The sequence below is a fragment of the Petaurus breviceps genome, unplaced genomic scaffold (assembly GCF_028583685.1).
Source record: "Petaurus breviceps papuanus isolate PSGF00001 unplaced genomic scaffold, PetGlider_PUasm1.0 90721, whole genome shotgun sequence".
NCBI lineage: Eukaryota > Metazoa > Chordata > Mammalia > Diprotodontia > Petauridae > Petaurus > Petaurus breviceps.
In genome coordinates this window covers 6,587,954-6,603,841 of record NW_027187322.1, presented here as the reverse complement: position 1 = coordinate 6,603,841, position 15,888 = coordinate 6,587,954, and the positions used below count along the sequence as shown (strand labels likewise).

Sequence of the window (15,888 nt, the reverse complement as noted above, 5' to 3'; positions counted from 1 at the left end):
CACCAAACACCTGCTAACTCGGCAGCTGTCCAACTGTGCAGTCACAGACCGCTGGGATGCTTCAGGTCACAGAAGGCATCTGAGGTCCGCACTGAAGGACACTGCTCTCAAGGGGCGACTATCAGTTAGACATCATACTAACAGTTCCTGGGCATTTCTGCATTTGAAAACCTAAACCTCCTTTCGCAGAATCACAACAAAAATACTTACAGCCCCTGATTCTCATTAATCACATGAACTGCAAAGAATGGTCACAATTCATCAACAACTTGAAAAGATCAGCCCAATCTTGTTGTTTAAAGCCACGGGGGAGGGGGCTCACCCCATCAGGAGATGTCAAAGGCCCACAGCCCCTGGGCTCATTTTGATAATATTCTCAGTGACTAAGGCAGCCTGGCACAGGTGATCAGGAATTCTGGGCTCAAAGCTTCCTTCAGACACTTAAGTGGTCCCATGCACAGGTCCCTTCCATCTCTTAGAACCTCGGTTTAGCCATCTGTAAAATGGGATTGATGCTGCTTATTGTAAAGAAAGGCCTCTACCCAGCTTGAAGCATTTTCTCTATGTATGTTATTATGTACACTCTCTAGGGGTAGATGCAGGAGGCCTGGATGGCTCCGGCCAGGAGGAACTGGTGGCAAGACACCAAGAAGCTGACCTTCACAACGGTAACAAGGCATGTAGGGTGGCTCTCTGAAGGACTATTCCTGAGCAACCCCCTAAAAGACACAAGGCCACTGGGGGCACACAAAGACGGGAGACACTGGGTTCTTTCTGGCTAACCATTTCCTATCTAAACTGGGCCAAGAAACAAAGCTGCCTTCCAAACCGCAAAGAGCTGGGGAAAATAACTGCTGGTTTTCTCTAATCTCCCGACAGTGGATTCACATCCATGACAAACTTCATTCTGAACCAAGAACCTCCTGATAAGACCAACGGGACAAGCCTGGCCCCTTCAGGTATTGATCCCAAGTGTGGCACTCAGACGTGGCCATCCTCAAACGGAGGCTGGGCTTGCTGTCCAGAAGCCTTTTGGACGAGTCCCAGGTCCTTTCTCATGGACTTAACGGATGGATGGAGGTGGGAACACTGCAGCCTTTGGCCACACGTGCACAGCCTCAGGTGGGGCCAATGCTGCTTGCTATGGGGAATCTGTGTTCAGAGGTTGCTATCTCTCAGAGAGGATCAGCTTCCTTCCACCTCTGTGACCAGATCTATGGCTCTGGCTAATTTCCTGGAGACAATTCCACATAGAAAGTTTCCAAGTGGCACTGGACAAACTATTGCCAGGAGAACATGCTATGGGTAATGTGTATTTCTTATTCACATACAGAGGAGAAAAAAATACCATCAAATAGCTTTCCAAAGTAGTAATGTAAAGTAGAAAGAGCATTGGCCTTAGAGTTGCAGAACAGTGACCTGGGTCCTAAAATGGCTCCTGCCCTCAAAGAACTTACACTCTATGTGGGAGACAAGATGAGCATCGGGAGGCACATACACGATTTACCGAGTAGGTGGGAGGGGAAGACCCTGCATCTGGAGGGCCTGGGAAAGGCCTCACGCCAAAGGCGCTGTTTGAGCTGAGTCTGGAAGGAAGCCGGGAATGGAAGGGCCTTCCAGACACCTGCGCAGAGGATCAGAGAGGGAGGGACTGGTCAGGCTTGTACCTGGCAGGTGTATTAACAGGAGAGAAGGGATGGTGGCAAGTTATGGAGTTAGAATCTCCAAGACACAGAGCCTGAGGAAGAAGAGGAGCACAAGAGGGGCTTAACCTCTCTGACTGTCAGGATTCTCATCTGCAAAATGCAGGCAGTGCAAGGTGTTAGTGAAGGCAGACACTCTAAAGCATTCCCGTATAAAATGGCAGGGGCCGTAAGCGTGCTAAAGACAGAGACAAGACTAGCCACTCTTTCCTGCCTGCCTCGTCTGCTAATGCTTGTAGTCCAAAGAACATCAATAGAAACCAAGTTCTGTGCCTCGAAGACCTACTTAGAAGAAAACTGAATTCAAATGTTGGCTGAATTTAACTTCCTGTTGTGAAAAAGGAGCCTGAAATCGGAGCCTAAATGAAAACTTGCATGAAATGATCACTAAGAGTTGAAAAGAACTTCCTGATTTAAAATCTCACCCAGACCAAGAGGAATTTGCTTGGGTGAAGAGGAGAGAAGATCATTCAGGAATTTCCTAACAATATTCCTTCTGAACTTTGGTCAGGTATGATCCAGACCACAGAAGGCTTAAATGAGGCTAAATCGCAAAGGATTCCAAGCTAAGGACCCTGTTTAATAATAATAAAAAAAAAAGGGTCCAGGAAACTCATCTCTGTTGCATGAAGGGAAATGCCAATCTTGTAACTACGAGATCCTGGTACCCTTTACCCTAGCTCCAGCCAGAGGTCCTGAGGACCCTGAGGCCCTTGGCCCCAGCCCACAGCTCCCCATCAGAACTAAGGCCATTTTCTCATTGGCAATGACACGACAGAAAAGGCCTGACCATTGACTTTGCAGCTGCTTCCTTGGGGCCCTAGGACCTCTCCATCTAACCTGCGATAGAGCCCTCTTCTGTGCATCTCCTCCGAAGCAGTAAGGTCTGAGGACAAATACTGTCTACCTTATTTGTCCACTCGAACTATGCCTGACATTAGCAAGACATAAAACCTGCCTTATGAACCTGTTCCTACCACCAAGGGCTGAGGATGTAGTTACTCTCCCACACTCCTTATACCAGGACCCACAAAACAAAAGGAATCGGAAGGCAGGGGCTGGCCTGGTCACCTCCTCAGTGTGGCCGCCCCCCACAGCTCTCTCCTTGCTCCTTAATCCCCACAGGATTAAGGGTTGTGGAACAGTTTAGGTGCAGATGGCCCCCACACCCCTCTGGCCTAGGTCACGGGAGGCCTGTCCATGGATAGAGCACAGAGGCCCTGCACAGCTGCCTCCAGACCCATCCCTTCCTCACCAAGTACCCTCCCCATGAAGCCCTAGTACAACTCCCCAACAGCCTCCTTCTTGGTCTCCCTCTCTAATGTCCCGCCGCTATCCCACCACTTCTGTCTGTCACGTGACCTCCCAATTCGGTTCCAAGTGATCTTTCCAGACGGCTCCCCCACTTGGTTCCTTCTATGCGCTCTCCGCTCCGGCCAAACTAGACCAATGCTCCAGCTCTCGTGCCCACCTCATGCCTCCCTCCTATGCGGCTGCATGCAGATCCCCCATTTCAGTGCCCCACCCCATGAGAGACATGTTCTCTAGAGACTGCCAAGTCCATGAGGCGACCCCCACCAGAATATCAGCTGCTCCTGGAGCTCTGGCTGGGACGCTTTGGTTTTTATCTTTGCAGCCCATGGGGCATTCTGCAGAGCTAGGTCTTAATAAACTATTACAAAATGACTATAAGGTTGTAGGCTGTCTAGACAGAGATGCTGAAAGACAATTTTAAGAAAGTACATCTCCACCTTCCACATCAGGAGGACTGGATGGGAGAAACCTTATGAAAGGGGGTCCTGATCAATCCATTTCTGATCTCAGGGGTCATCAGATCCAACCTAATCCTACAGATGAGTAAACAGAGGCTCAAAGAAACAGGAGGTGACCTGTCCAACAATACATGAGTCCTAAGTGGCCCAGCTTGAGCCAGGACCAATGTCATTCCCTGACCATCCAGGAAGGAAGCATTCTGAAGTCTGTTCAGCGGGACGAGACTTCAACCAATGATGTGCGTGTGTGTGAGTGTGCGTGTGCGTGTGCGTGTGCGTGTGCGTGTGAGTGTGTGTGTGTGTGTGTGTGTGTGTGTGTGTGTGTGTGTGTAGCAGCCACTTCTCTCACTCAGGCCTGCAGAAGGGACTCGAGAAGGATTCCCTTCTCCATTCCCTCACAGAGCATACAAAGTATATTCCTATAATGTTGTGCTATTTTATTTTTTTAAACACCAATAATATCAGTAAAATAAGATCCCTCCCCACCACCAAAGAACTATAACTTCAAGAGATGTCTGGGCATCAGGCCCTTTTTGAATCAGATACAGCATTTTATGTAAAAATCTGTTCATCACAAATTTTCATCAAACTCACACGGCAAGACTTTCAAAATTGTCCATGAGACATTAACTACTTTTTTCATCAAAGTTGGGGCCTTTGGACAGTTTTGATATCAAATGATTAATAGTTTTCGAGAGTTCCGAAGGCTGCTGACATGCAGAAGCCCACGCCCACGTACATTCACTGCTCTGGGGGACGCACACAACAAAATGAAGGACAATTAGAGAAAGTCTCCAACCTGAGCCCAGCTTCCCTCCTCATCGTCCTGACGTCACATGGTTCAAAAAGCAAAAGGAGACAATGATTAGTAATGGTGAGTTCAGAGACACAAGCCAGTAAATGCTGCAGCAGGCCCAAAATCACACTTGGAGCGGAGCAAGGTCAAAGACAAAGGCATCATGCAATAACCATGCAAAGCAACTGGCATTCTTCATGCAAATAAAGAGCAGAGGGCTGTTTTTTCCCCTCCATGCCAAACACCTCTACAGAAAGAAAGAAAAAGGAAGAGAAGTAGAGGAGAAAAGCAGTGAGGAAGGGAAGGAAGAAGGAGGGAAGAAAGGAAGGAGGGAGCGAGGGAGAAAGAAAGGAAAGACCTTAAGCTCAAATCAGTAAGAAATTAGTAAATTAAGATTCTCTGAGAAGAGTTAAAGTCACACTAAAATTTCAGGGCACTAAAAATTTACACCACATCAATGATGATTCTGATTTTGAATAATTAATACCTAAAAGAAATAATTATCTCCAATAAGTCCACATCAGTTTTGTGGTCAACAAAAAGAGGCAAATGAATCAAACAACAAAGGTACAAGACTGACCGTCTGAGGTGTTGCTGTCAGGTTTTCCATCTCTTCATGTGTTAACCAGACATTCCCCGTGGTCTGACATGACCCGGTGACAATAAGTCACATTCCACGAAAGGAAAGCAGTAACAAAGAGGAGGGGGGTTTGTAAAACATAAGCCACAGGGACACCAGAGGGCCTGGGATCGCAGAGCAGCGCCCACAGCCCAGAGGAGAGGTCCCTAACATGAAGATACCTGCCCAGGCTGCTGGGGGCTTCAGACCCCCAGGAGCCTTCAAGCCTCCTGTCTTCTCTTTTTAAAAGGCAATTTTATCAGAGGTAACAGCTGAGGATCTGACATTTCACAAAAGGCTTTTCTTTCCAGTTTATTTAAGTGGCCCAAAAGATATGATCACACAGCTAATGCAAGATCCAGCAGCTGTCAGTCATTATGCAGCTGCACTCTAAGCCATAGCAGGCGATCAATAAATACTAAGTCTCTACTATCATAAAATAAACTGCAATCCGCTTTCTTTGTTTCTTTGATTTAACACTGGGATCCTGGCTCATATAAAGACTAAAATTAACTGATGACAAGTGACCCAAATTGAGGCCTGTTAATATGAAAGCGAGTTTCCATCTAAACATCGGCAGGTCTTTTTTAAAGGCATCTCAAGTAACGGGTAAAGTTTCTTTAAATCTATTCACCACTTGTTGAGATGCTACGAGGATAAGCCAGACACAAACCACACACCACACACTTCCTATTAATGATCATCGGCCCTACTTTGTATTGGCTAAAATTAAAGGTAGAAACAGAAAGGGCTGGGCGATTCTACTGTGTGTCTCCTCAGACTCCAGAGGGCTCACCGTCCGGGACGTGGGCGGGGCAGACGGGCTTGTCAAGGACATGATCTCCTGAATGGCCAGCCTCAGCTTCAGCCTGTGCAGAGGATTGCTGATTCCAATTTCACGCTGGATTTCAGTATCCGACAGGGCAGACATAATGGCCCCACTTTTCACATTTGCTCGGCAAGCAGCCACGTACCACGCAGGCATCCCGACCCACAACTGGAAAAAAGACATAGAAAACTGAGTCTCAACCAAGTAGTCGGCCGAGTACGGATGCATACGAGATGAAAGGCACTGCACACATTCCAGGAGCCTCTTTCAAGAGTCTTCCTCAATGTCATTACCTCAAGCCACACGACCACAGTTGGCCCATCCCACTGGGCAAAAGGCAGGCCTTGTCTGCGAGCTTCCTCCAGCAGCTCATGCCTAAAAAATCAGAACAAAATAAGAAGCTGTACATGTCTGTAAAATATCGAAAAGATGTTTACCCAAACAGAGGGAATCTGTAGATACAGGTATCTGGAGAGCCCATATCTGACTTGCATGCCACCTTGGGGGAGAGGGGGGAGGAGAGAGAGGGGGAGAAAATGTGGAACTCAAGGGGCTGTGGAACTGAATGATGTGAATAAACAGTAAGTAAATAAATTTTTAAAAAAATATTGTAAGATGGGGAGGCCAGGTAGCACAGCGAGTAAGAATACTGGCTCCAGTGTCGGGATGACCTGGGGATCGAATCCCGGGCTCAGACACTTAGCACCCACCCAGAAACACCTGGCCATGTAACCTTGAGCAAGTTACTTAACCCCGATTGCTTTAAAAAAATATATTGTAAGATGATCATCTGTAAATGACTTAGCTAGTCTCAGCAATACAACAATCCAAGCCAACTCTGAAGGACTTAGGATGAAAAATGTTATCCATCCCCAGAGAAAGAACTGTGTCTGAATACATACTGAAACATAATTTTGGGACTTTATTTTCTTGAGTTTTTCTGTCTATGTTTTCTTTCACAATGATTAATATGGAAATGTTTTGGATTTCAAATATATCACAAACACACACACACACACAATCCACATCAAACTGCTCACCTTTTCAATGATGGGGGGTGGTGAGGAGAGAGGAAGGAAGAGAATTTGGAACTCAGTTTTAAAAACCAATGCTAAAAACTGTTTTTTACAAGTAATTGGGAAAAAATAAAATACTACACAAACAAAAAAGACACATGAAAAAATGCTGCAAATCACTAATAATTAAAGGAATACAAATTAAAACAACTCTGTGGTTCTACTTCGCACCCATTAGACTGGCCCAAATGGTTAAAAAGGAGGGCCTGGGAGGCATGAATGCACTGTGGGTCTAGACATCCTGGAAATCAATTTGTAAATGCACCCCCAAAGTTACTAAATGACCCAGAGATGCTACTACTATGTCTGTAGCCCAAAGAGATTAAATGAGAGAGAAAAGGAAGCAGACAACAAAATTGATGATAGCAGCTCTTTTTGCTATACTGAAGAACTGGAAAAGAATGAATTAACTGTGATAAATGAATTAATGGAGTATTATTGGGCCATAAGAAATGATGAAAGGGATCGTCTCAGATAAATCTGGGGAAACTTTAACTGACATCTAGCAAACCACGCAGAACCAGGAGAACAATGTGTACAAGAACAGAAAACCCCAGACTCTGGAAGCCTTAAGAAGGGTGACTGTGACCACAGAGGGCTGAGAGCATCTGGATTCATCAGAGAGGGAAGAATGGCTCCCAGGAAAGAGCGAGAGACATGTTCAGACGCTGCCAATACGGACTGAGCAGACTGGTCTTTCTCTCCACTGGGGGTTGGTGGCAAGAAGGGCAGCCAAAAGGACTTTTCCAACTTCACTTAAGAGAGCGGAGGGAGCACCTGAAGGCAGCACCAACAAGCAGGACACCCTGGAAAGTTCCATGTGGAGTTTATTCTACCCTTAAAAAGAAGATCCAACTGTCCACACCAGGGCCTGCTCGTTCCAGGCAAGAAGCTTGTCTGTTCTATCTGAAACAGGAAAATGCTCATTTTGTTTGCTGTTAGGGCCCACTGCAAAGGCCTTCCAGCTTGGCAGCCCCTGCCTGGGCGGGCATCCCCCTGGCAGGGCCTTCAGACACCCCAGCCTATCTCCAAACTATGAGGTATAAAAGGAGAGCCTGAGGGGGAGGGAAAGGAGGGGGAGATAAGAGGGTGGTGCTGTTTTTTTAAAACACAATTTACAAGTTCATCAGAAAAAGATAGCTTTAAAATAAATATACACATCACAAATACACAACATGCTGTTAAAAAGAAGACATGACACACACTGGCATGGAAGTATTAATGGGAATGGAGCCATTTTAAGTATATATTCCATGATAAAATGAACTATTTCCTTGGTAAACATAAATGAAAGGTTTTTGTAATACTTAGGAAGTAGGGTAGCTAGGTGGCGCAGTGAATAGAGTACTGGCCCCAGAGTCAGGAGAACCTGAGTTCAAATCCGGCCTCAGACACTTAACTCAAAAAATACTAGCCGTGTGACCTTGGGCAAGTCACTTAACCCCAATTGCCCTCCAAAAAGCAAAAAGAATACTTAGAAAGTAAAACACCAAAACCACACAAAACCTACCATAAGACTTACCCTGATTTCACCCTAGAGGACCCAGGGAGAAACAGAAAAGGGAAATCCCCCATTGTGAACCCAGCATATAAAGTGGAAGAAGTGCAAGGAGGGGCTCCCGCTGACCAGAGCACAGCAACCTGGGCCCAGACTTCATTCATTCATTCATTATTCATTCATTCATTCATTCATTCATTCATTCCCCCTCTCCCACAGCACTCACGTAAGTGCTCAGGCACAAAGCTGGGCCCTGAAGAGACACACAAAGACCGAAAACCCTGGGAGGCCGAGGACTGTCTGAGAACGTTTGTCCAAGACAGACAGAGCCCCCCAAGTGTCGGCGAGGCTCTCCTTCTCCTCAAGCTCTAACCCACATCAGACTCCACAGAGCAAAGATCCTCAGGAAGCGACAAAGCTTCTCTGCGATTTCCAAATCAGCCCAGCTTTGTGCCCAAGTCTGTACTTCACACTGCTCAGAATAATTTCATCCATAGGCATGTGGTGAGCACCTCAGTGATGGGCCTGGCCTTGCCATCCCCCTGTGCCCAGCTGTGCTGCTGGGGGGCCCCAGAACAGGAAGGGAAAGGGGCTTTTCCTACCCCATTGTGCCTAATGAACGGAAGCACTTCTGTCACAGTCTTTGGGTCATAACCACTGAGCTTTTGCTGGGAACCTGTAGGTACATTCCAAAGCACACAACAGATTTCAGGTGCTCCAAGATATCAAGCTAGCAGGCATTCATCACTTCAGTCCCAACTCTGATGGAGTGCATCAAGTGGTTCAGAGTAAATAATCTCTACAATTCTACCTCTGAAACAAAAATTAATTTTTAAAAACACAATAGAGACTCATGAGAAATTTTTTTTTTGCCAATTAACCACCTCCCTTTAGTTTTAGAAAAACCCCACAGACTTTCTGCATCCAAGAGATCTGATAAGGAAACAGACCTCAGAGGCAACACCTGGGTCTGGCGGCCTCTTTTCTTTTTCTTGGTCACGTGGGGCTTTGGGGATTACAGAGAGAAGATTGATATAATAAGCACTAAAAAAAATAATCTGTTGCTGCTCTTGTTCCCATAACAAAAAAAGATGAAAAAGTGCACTGACACTTCGCAGCCTGTAAGGATATTATGAAAAAGGCTGTGGAATAAAACACCGAGTCAGAGGAAGCATTTCCCACATGACATCCCAAGAGACAAAGTGTTACGTTTTAATATTAGGTTTAAAATAATCAATGAATCAAACAACAAGCATTTTCAACACGGGAGGTGCTGGGATATATTTTTAAAAATCTTACAAAGTGGTAAATTTCTGCAATTTCAAGTACACTTTAGCTATTAAAATAATTGCTATTAATTTCACTTCAAAGGACCTACCAGGCAGAGAATATACTAGAACGGACTGACAATTTATTGGACACCGTCTGAAAAGGAATTGCTCATCGCAAAGTCAACTAAGATCATGTGTGTGGCTTTCAGCAGGAAGAAAAAGCAGGAAAAACAAAGGTGTGAGGAAGAGGAGCTGGGGGCAGGTCTGGCCATCCAGCCTCAGTCCCACAGTACCCCTAGAGGACACAGACATTTACTAAACTGTGAGAGAACATCAGGGCCATGGTGCAGCGAGGCCCCACACTCTGGGTGGGCACTTCTGGCTGCCAGAGGCTCAAAGGGGGTCAGTTCTATAGAGCAAGAAGGAATGAAGTTGACTGATCCTACCATCCCGAGCAGCGAACATGCACTGAGTCTAACACCGTACTAGGTGTGTCCACATTACATGTGTCTGGACTAATGGGATCTGTGACACAGAGTCAACAGTGAGGGCCTGGTCTGGAGAAGCGCTTGGGAACAGACAGAGGCAGATTTGAGAAATGTGGAAGCACAAGCCAGACGTGTCGGCTGTTTGGACATATTGGACAAGGGAAAACAAACAGCCGAGGAAAAGAACCTGGGGGGCTGCAGAGATGATGACGACAGTCCTGACAGAAATTGGGCGAGGTTTCGCAGCGGTAAAGAGGGTGGAATGAGCTCCCAAGCCTCCCACAGACCAGACAATGGGTGAGAGCACTGGGACCCTCTCTCCCAGTCATAGCATCCCAGCACGCCAGGGGACAGCTGCCACAGCCACAGCTTGATGGGGGACTCCTGGAGGCAGGGACAGGAGTGTGGGTCATCACTGCGGTACCCGTGGCAGCCTGCATCATGGTCAAGGTGAGAGTCTCAGATTCTGCTGTGCAGCAGAGGTTGGGAGGGTGGTGAAGGGGGCAAAGTAGGGGAGTGTTGAGAAATGAAAGGACAGGGGTGGCTGAGCAAGGAAAGCCAGGAGCCAGGCCATTGTCTAGCTCTTGGTCCAGTGGCTGAACAAATACCCCTTGGAGATCAGAGTCACATTCTGTCCTTGACTTTGGGGATCACTTCTCTAGAAATTCTCATTTACTTTGGCAGAAACATATATTGTTCAATCAAAAAACATATATTGTTAAATCAAAGCTAATCACAATGTTCTTATTCTTTATTTGATATCTCTAAGAAAACTGAGGCCACCTATTCACCCAAAAGCTCATGTTAAGTTCCATACCAGGAGAATATGTAAATCCTTCAAAAATCATCCTAACTGTAGCAAAATCACTTCAATCCTTTCCTTCTGTCACCTCTTTAGGGTTAACCCCAATAACGCACCCACTGCATCTTGGGGGAAAAAAAAAACATCCTAACTCAGCCCTGGTCAGGAAAGGGCCTATTCCTGCAAAGCAAGGGAATTGAAGAACAGGCAATCAGAGGTCGCCGCTAGGGTCCAGAAGCCGTCAAGAAAGACTCTCCCAGGCGCATGGCCCAATGAAGAAAAGAATCTCCACCAGGGCTGCACAGCTATTTTTAACCTGATTTGAGACTCTTTTACAATTCATTTTCTATTTGATGGATCAATCATCTTAAAAAACAAATTTCTTTCTCATTCCTAGATATTTATAATCTCCTCAAAATGACTTAGAAACTACAACCCAGGAGAAATAAAAGTGATGCTTCTTCTGTAGCAAAACCTTGCCCACGTGCACACTTTGTGGGTGGCCCTAGGCACAGGGAGACAAGGAGGATGGGGCCTCTCTCCATCCCTCCTCTCATTCCCTGCACACCCTCACCCACAGGGAAGAACTGGTACTGGAACCTGTATTAGAGAATGGAGCTCAGAAGAGGATTCATGGAACGTCCACACAAGGAATAAATGCCATTGGGGGGAGAAGGGAAAGCAGAGGGCCGGCTGCAGACAGCCTGCCCTCCCTCAGTTGCTCATCTCTGGGGCTCTCCCACAGCACTGCCGCCCGGCACTTTTCTGCCAAGTGCCCTGTGCGTGGTGTCTCCCTCTTCTTAACCCTCGCTGACATCCACCCCAAGACACATCCTGCGCCATCTTTCCAAACTCTCTTGCCTTCTCAGATGAGCAGGTTATCTCTTTGAGGACAAAGCACCTATTCTGTTTCAGAAGCAGCTTCAGTATTATTTTCCAGTTTATCTGGTCCCTCTTCCCTATCAAGCTCATCCATTTTTAACTTTTCCACACTGGTATTTAAAGAGGTCAAAGATAACGCCCTACTTTATAGAAGAAAAGATGGAAGCAAGATTCAGTGCTTCTTCCGCACAGACACGGGGCAAGCCTTTCCACTAAATGCATCCAAGCCTTCTCTTCTGTTACTCAAGGATGAGCCTTTAGAACATCCTCTCTGTCGTTGTCATTGGGCTTTTAATGTCAGTGACTGACCAGTCCCTGCCCTAAACCCAACTTTCATATCAACAAACTGGGCGTGGCAGAATATCCTGACCTTGATCACCTGACTACTTAAAACCACACAACTGAAATACTGCCCATTACTTGGAAGGCTACATTTCATACTCTACTTGTAAAATGAGAAATAAGTTTTATAAAATATGCGGCCTTAAAAAAAAGGCTGAAAATGTGGAACAAGGATTTCATGAAGAAGTCTCCCACCTCTCCCCAGGCAACATCAGGGCAGGCATCTAAACCCAGACCCACATATTCAGTAATCAAGCAGAAGCACGCGGTGATTCAGTCCTTTCTCCATCATGCCTGACTCTTCGTGGCCTCATTTGGGGTTTTCTTGGCAGAGACACTGGAGGGATCTGCCATTTCCTCCTGCGGTGGATTAAGGCAGGCAGAGGTTAAGTGACTTGCCCAGGGTCAAAAACCTATAAAATGTCAGGCTGGATTTGAATTCAGAGCTTTGTGATTCCAGGCCCAGCACCATTATCACTGAGCCACCAGTGGCCTAAATAGAAGTATGTGAAATACACAAACTGTGTACAAATTCAAGGTCCTTCAAACCCATCGGAAGCGCAGGAAGGCATGATGATGACAAGGCAGTTCCCTCTTCCTTTTCCTCCTGAAGTCAGACTAAAGATAATAATGTGGAACAAGAGGCATCATCAAGGGAAAGACTGGCCTTGAAAAAGAGAGCAGAGTGCTGACCCCCAAACAGCAGGAGAGCAAAATGCCTCCGTTTCCCCAAACACAAAAGAGCCTCATTTGCTGGCGAATGCTGGAGCACACTGGAACAAGGATGATTAGTGGCCATGTAGAAAAGCAGGGGTTGATGGCTGAACAATGGGTTTCATCAACAAAAGGCAGTGTCAGGATACGCACTGCCTCTGCAGGAGTAGTAGAATGAGAAAATACCATAGGAATGGCTTCTGATAAAATTTATGATGAGGACAACCAAATAATGCCTGAGTCCAAGGGGTTTGCAATTGGAGGAATGACGGGTCAAAAAGAGGTCATTCATGGTCTTTTGCAGGAGTAAGGAACCTGCAGCCTTGAGGTCAAGTGTCAAAAGGCCACACTTAAGGATCTAGAAGGCCACATGTGCCTCAAAGCTGCAGGCTCCCCACCCTTGTGCCTCTCCTAGAGAGGTCCAGGATTCTCTGCTTGGCTCCAGGCTATTTCTCATGTCCAGCAATGACCTGGATAAAGACGTGGATGGCAGGCTTCTCCACTCAGCACATGACAGAAGGCTAGAGGCGATACTGCCCACACACCATAAAGCAGCCAAGAACTAAACAACATCAGGACAGGACAAAGAGAGCAAAGTCAAGCAGAAATGTGGACTGAATCTAACGGGATAAAATTCAGTGGGACATACATGACGTATGATACCTGGGATCACAAGCACAAGAGGGAGGAGACACAGCTACGTTGCACTGTGTGGACAAGTCTCAGCCAAACTCCCAGCTTCTCTAACAAGTCCTACCCAGACCCCCCTTCACATTAGCACGTGCGCACGCACACACACACGCACACACACACGCACGTATCTCATTTGTATAAAGTCATCTGCACGTCATTCCCCATCACAATGTAAGCTCCATGAGAGGGAGCCAAAAGCTGTAATTTTGTAAACCTTGTTTCCTATCCCGGCATTGAGTCTAGCTCCTAGCACACAAGAAGGCACTTGCTAAGTGCTCACCAAGACGGTCTGTGGCCTGTAGGAAGCAAGACAGAGAAGCTGCCTAAAGAAAACCACCCCGATTGTGACCATCTAAACAACCCCCACGTGGCAGAGACTGCCTTGGGACCCAGAGAGCTCCAGGAACGGGCCGGATGCCAGCTTCCTGGACATGCTGGGCAGGGGAGGAGCCTTCTGTAGGTCTGGCTCAGGTTCTCCTAGGTCCCTTCCAACACTCATATTTCCTGGTTCTATGAAATGCAGCCCAAAGGGCTGTGTTCCATAATTTTTGAGGACTTCTATTTTAAAGTGACTACTTTACCGAGTTGCTTTGCATTTTGAAAATCCATTACAGATAGGATTCAAAATTCACAGAAAATAAAATTTAAGCACTTGGTTCATTAAAGTCTACACCAATTACTCTTTCTCAGGATGAGATAATAAAACGTATGAAGCATCAAACAGCATAATTAACAAATAAGCTCATGAAAGCAAATCATTCCTTTGAATAAAGTCAGTGGAAGAGGGAAACATTAACAAATAACTCACTTTTTCTGTAGTTTTCGGTTCTTTTCAGCCTGGCCTCCCAATTTGTTAATTCCTAAAGCATCTTGAGAGGAGCTGTCCATGTCTGTAACACCAGCTACAAAGGAAGAAGATCCAAGAGTCGGGAACTGTAAAGCACAGCAATGATATGGACAAGGAGTCGCTTCGGCCCCAAAATGCTCAGCACGAGTTCCCAGGACACACACGCTAGACTTTGCAGCTGACAAACAAAACAATAAACAGTCCAAGGCAAAGGCCTGTTATCATGGTGAAAAAAGGTGCCTGACAGACCAGCAATCTAGAAATTGAGGCCCCACAGTACCTGAACACACTCACTAGACTGGACAACAAAGGCACAAACGTCCTGCTCAGAAGCTGGGTGCCTCTTTCTAGCCACGAGGTGACAACACGCAGGCGAATGCCCATGGCCCATGGCCACCATCTCTGCCTGTGTGTGCTGAGGGAGGGGCAGAAGAGGAGCTCCTCAATTCAGACTCTATACATGGCCCATGCCAGGCCCGTGTTCCAGGGGAGCGGGGGTAAGTCAGGAGAGGTAGAAGGATACCAAAATGGGGGGCACCATCAGAGAGATGCTAACTGTAAAGATGTTCATTATTCAAAGCCTTTCTCTCTCCAGGCCATTTACTCACAAGTTAGTTTTATACACAGATGAAAGCAGACTAGCAGCTGACAAGACACCAATGAGGAACAGGTTAGAAAGCTGAGCCTGACAAGAGATTAAGTCGCTTCCTTCTGCCCCAGCACCATTGCCTGTGCTCCCCTCCCCATCAGTCTCACACACGCACACTCTGGAGGAGGCTAACTGACTTTGGGCCATGAATCCCTTCTCGGCATCTTTCAAAATGAATCAAGTAAAATACTTAGAATTACAAAGAAAATCAATTATTTGGAATAGCCATGTAGTTTTGTGAACCTCAGGTAAAGAACCGTGCTACAGAGGTCAGGGAAAAGGAAGATGCCAAACCCTGCTGGCTGCAGGGCACTAGAGGGCAGATCTGACAAGGGATCGGGAGCAAACACCCCGACCGCATGGACACACAAGGACACTTCTGATTTCCACCTGAGTGACCTCACAAACCCTACACTGCTCTGCAGGGCAAGAAGCTTCCAAGTAGGCAACAACTTTAAACGTGAGCCACAGCAAAATCAAATACTAGACTTTGAACATAATTCTCTAAGCAGTGTCTTTTTTTTTTTAGTAAATAAAAACCAACTACACTGAAAAGAATCTCCCCCTCCCCCCACCACACACACACTCCTCCATAATAACCAGACACATTAGGCTCTGATTTCACTGAAGAATGGAGGTACCTTCAGGTCACTCTCCTGCCAATGACAATGCAGAGGGTTTAAGCATACAGTCCATCCAGTGATGGCAGGAAAAGCTCACAGGCTCCTGGGGCCTGCAGAACAAACTGTACGACTGAGAGACCTCAGAACCCCTCTAGGGCTAGAGAGATTAACTGGGATTTTTCACAGCATTCCAAAAGGTATTAAAGAGAGTTCTGACTGTGGATGAGGGAGATCAGGTGAAACTATGGCAAGGTAGGTTCAGAAACAACTAAGCAACCAGACCC

At 46.5% G+C, this 15,888-nt stretch overlaps 1 protein-coding gene across 3 annotated transcripts in view; it reads right to left on the bottom strand.

The window, feature by feature from the left end:
• PPFIA1 (PTPRF interacting protein alpha 1) overlaps positions 1–15,888 on the bottom strand; it is a 92,851-nt gene that overhangs the window by 7,569 nt on the left and 69,394 nt on the right. For 2 of the 3 annotated variants that reach the window (XM_069066544.1, XM_069066545.1), the window contains 3 exons: positions 14,294–14,387; positions 6,013–6,094; positions 5,687–5,887 (listed from right to left, as the gene is read on the bottom strand). In XM_069066544.1, coding sequence (XP_068922645.1) covers positions 5,687–5,887; positions 6,013–6,094; positions 14,294–14,387 — 377 coding nt within the window. Of the gene's footprint in view, positions 1–4,274; positions 4,302–4,851; positions 4,915–5,686; positions 5,888–6,012; positions 6,095–14,293; positions 14,388–15,888 lie in introns of all 3 variants that reach the window. The other variant, XM_069066546.1, reaches the window with a different exon arrangement.